General features: G+C 36.3%; 1 protein-coding gene across 1 annotated transcript; it reads right to left on the bottom strand.

The window, feature by feature from the left end:
* Nucleotides 1-3,019: 3,019 nt before the first annotated feature.
* LOC114386004 (serine/threonine-protein phosphatase 7 long form homolog) lies at nt 3,020-3,445 on the bottom strand. Its single transcript, XM_028346022.1, has one exon. It carries the CDS (start codon nt 3,443-3,445, stop codon nt 3,020-3,022), a length of 426 nt encoding a protein of 141 aa, XP_028201823.1.
* Between the last annotated feature and the right edge of the window lie 229 nt (nt 3,446-3,674).

Here is a 3,674-nt window from a genome sequence, read left to right as displayed (position 1 = left end):
AGAAGAAAAAGAAGCAATCAATTTAACAATGTTTTCTTAAATACCCAAGACAAAATAAACTGCAGTAAAATAATTGAGATAAGGGAAGAGAGAAATGCAAACTTGATTTATACTGGTTCAGCCACTTCCCATGCCTACGTTCAGTCCTCGAGCAACCCACTTGAGATTTTCATTAACTTTGTAAAAACCTTTTTACAACTTCTGAACACCCAATGAAACCCTTTCCCTTGTGTTCAGGAAACTCACAATTCAAGAGGCAACCAGTCTCTTGATTACAACTTACTTTCTGAGATGAACAAAAAGATTTCTCTCTTTTAGAGTGGATAATACAGTTTGATGTTCCAGGATGAACTCTCAATAGATTTGCAAGTTTTTGCCCAAGAGTTGTTGAGAGAGCATTTGACAATGAAGTTCTCTTAGAATATCTCTCTCTTTCTTTTTGAAGTCAGACACACATATATATAGGCCCTTCGTGCCTTTTCAAAATGGTTTGAAGAGATATGTCTTTTCAAAAATCTTTTTTTGAAATTTTTCACTGGTAATCGATTACACAATTATATTTTGAAGGTTCATGACTTTTCAAATTGAATTTCAAGAGTTTCGTTGCTGGTAATTGATTACACATCAATGGTAATTGATTACAACTTTCAAAATTCAAATTTCAAACCATTTTAAGAAGCTGATTTGCAAACTTGTCTTCTGGTCTTGGATGTCTTGGAAATACTTTTTTTAAGGCAAAGCTTGATCTTGAAGCAATGCTTGTTTGTTGAAGCAATCCTTGTCTTAATCTTGAAGCAATGCTTAACCTTTGAATGTTTGTTAAAGTGATCTTAAAAGCAACTTTGTTTGCTTATTCTTTGTCATCATCAAAATCATGTATCCATACATTCACAGCCTTGAGATTCCAAAACCCCCCTGCACGACTGTCTTATTGTCCTGCCTCTAGCTTCCAAAGCACGCCTACGTCTATATTTAACTGCATGATATCACCCTATACTTCGCATAGTTACTTCAAAGTGTCACTGAGCCAAAAAAGAATAGTGAAAAAAATGAGTTCAGCCCCAATTTGTGTGTTCGTTTATGTCAATGGTGAGATCACCCGCAGTTCAACTGGAAACACAGTTTTCACCTGTGACAACACAAGATCGATGTTGTTGTATCCAACGATGACGCTGGCCGACATAACCAGTGTAATATAATCATCAATTACAGATGCTGATGTTTCATCTGCAATTACTTCAATTTGGTATCGTTGTCCTATACACGAAATGAATGGACATGTTGAGTATACAGCATGTCCAATTACTGATGAAGAAGATGTTTGGTGCATGTTTAATACATTCACAAACATGTCAAGTGTAATATGTATGAAACTTAAAGTTGAAGTTCATACTTCACCATCATTGTCTCACACTAATGACCTAATTTGGACGGTGATGGAGCATAAGTTTAATAGTTCCATGAAATTAGAATAAACTATTTAACATATGTTGTTGTATTGCTTTTAATTACTTGTTAGTTTTTATTATGTATTTGGCATTTGTTTGATGTGTTTGTACGATGTTGTTTAGTTGTCATTTTCATTTGTCATGAGGGTACTCAAATAAATTGTAAAATTAAAGGAGCATGAAGATAATGTAAGTCGAAAAGTTCAACATGAGTTAATTGGAAAATGATATTTTCATCATACAACAAATTTGACTACTTAATCCTCATAATGGTGTCTTGTTCCATATGGAGGGCATCTCCCATTGTCATAGATTTCGACATGGGCATTGATTTGGTATATCATGTAGTGATGGATTATTCTCTTTAACATCTTGGCTAAACATCAAACTGAAACTTGGTTCCACTTCGCTCTGTAGGCTATGCATGTATTCACAAGTGGATGCTAGCGTGCCATAATTAGTTCCAAAAACATTGCTCAGGAAATCATCTGGTTGGACAATTGGTTGAGTCTAGTCCATGTTTGAAGAACTAGGAAAAATGTAATCCGTCATGGGGGGGGGGGGGGATTTGTGTGTGGTTGGAACATAATCCGTCATGGGGGGAAATGGTGTATATGTAGGATTACATTCTGGTTGCACAATGTTTGTTGCCCTTGACGATTGACCAGTTTCGAAATTCATTGACGATCCACTTGGCGGTTGCATATTTAAAAAAATAATAGTATTACTTTGATGCCACACCATCTATTCCTGAGAATGCTTTGCATGCCTTTTAATCGGTTGCCTTGTAAAACCATTGATTGACGTCGTTGCCAATACCTTATCCACTTTGCATGTTTTTCAGCCCAATTTGTGTCAGTTTGACCTCGCATGTCAATTTTGTGAAGTTTGTTCATGTTTCTTGGAGGATCTGGTATATCTTGCCGGAGGCGGAATTGAAGTTTAACTCTATCCACTTGGTGTCATTCTACTATCGAGAAACAAATTAGAGGAGTGCATGCTGTCCATATAGAGGAGTGTACGAAAGTTGTCGACTCCAAAGCATCCAAAAAGTGGAGATATGGATTCCATGAGAACTAAAATAATACAAAAGGAATAATTAATTAATTATTAAAAACACAAAACTCAACATTATTTTTATGTAACCCATAGTTTATTTATTACCTGTTCAGTTGTCATGTGGTCTAATCTCATTCTATAACCGATGACATTTCCATGTGGTGTACCAGTAAAGCTTAATCCACTGCCACTCCATCTAATAAATAAAAAATTACTAATTTAATACATACTATGCTAATCATATAACAATGAATTTGAGATTCATATTACCTCGTAACAAACAGATACAATGGTGTCCGATTAACTCTTGCTGCAATGAAGGGTATGTGATACCATGCCCAAGATTGCAAGAATGACGCATAACCGCCCATGGTTTTGGCATCAGGGTCAGTGGCCCTACACATTTCCTTGTATAGTGTTGCTAGACAAGCAGAGTCCCAACTATACCGTCTGACTTGGTTGAGACACATTGAGGTACATCAAATGAATCCAATTTCCCGTCATGTCTGGCATTAAAACCCCACAATTAGCCGCAAAATGTAACCTCTGCAATATACTTCTAATTGTTGTTGTGTTGGTTCCACGGGAAGCAGCGGCATATCATCTTGCAACCACTTAAGCTTAATGGCAGAGTCAACTATTGCTTCTCCCTTTAGCGGAACAACACCCAAATATTGTTCACACATTTCCTCCCAATCATAGTAGGTTGCACCATTGATTGGTCTACCATCCACCCTTATGTCAAGCTGTAGTGCTACATCCTCCAGTGTAAATGTACATTCTCTAACAGGAAGATGAAAAGTGTGTGTCTTTGGTCTCCATCGCTTAACAAGTACAGTCACTATATGATGATCAATTTTGAAGTGGCATAATTTTGCCACATCAGCAAACCCAGTATGAGCAAGCAATGACTCAATTAAAGGATGAGGAGCAGGCATCGAATGACAATAAGAAATGATTATTGGTGGTTGTCCCAGTAAAACAAAAGTTACATTTAAAAATTGTCATGACAATAAAAGGCTATAATATCATCTAGTTGGTACTTACCATGTTTTGTATCTTTGAAGATCAGTGACAATCTTGTTTCCATAGCAATGTTGTTGCCTCCATTCTCCCTTTACACAATTAAACGATTGAAAATTTACTTGTTGATATTCAAAAAGAACA

The sequence above is a fragment of the Glycine soja genome, chromosome 15 (genome assembly GCF_004193775.1).
Source record: "Glycine soja cultivar W05 chromosome 15, ASM419377v2, whole genome shotgun sequence".
Lineage (NCBI taxonomy): Eukaryota > Viridiplantae > Streptophyta > Magnoliopsida > Fabales > Fabaceae > Glycine > Glycine soja.
The sequence above is the reverse complement of the archived record's forward strand: the minus strand, read 5'-3'. Positions and strand labels throughout refer to the sequence as shown.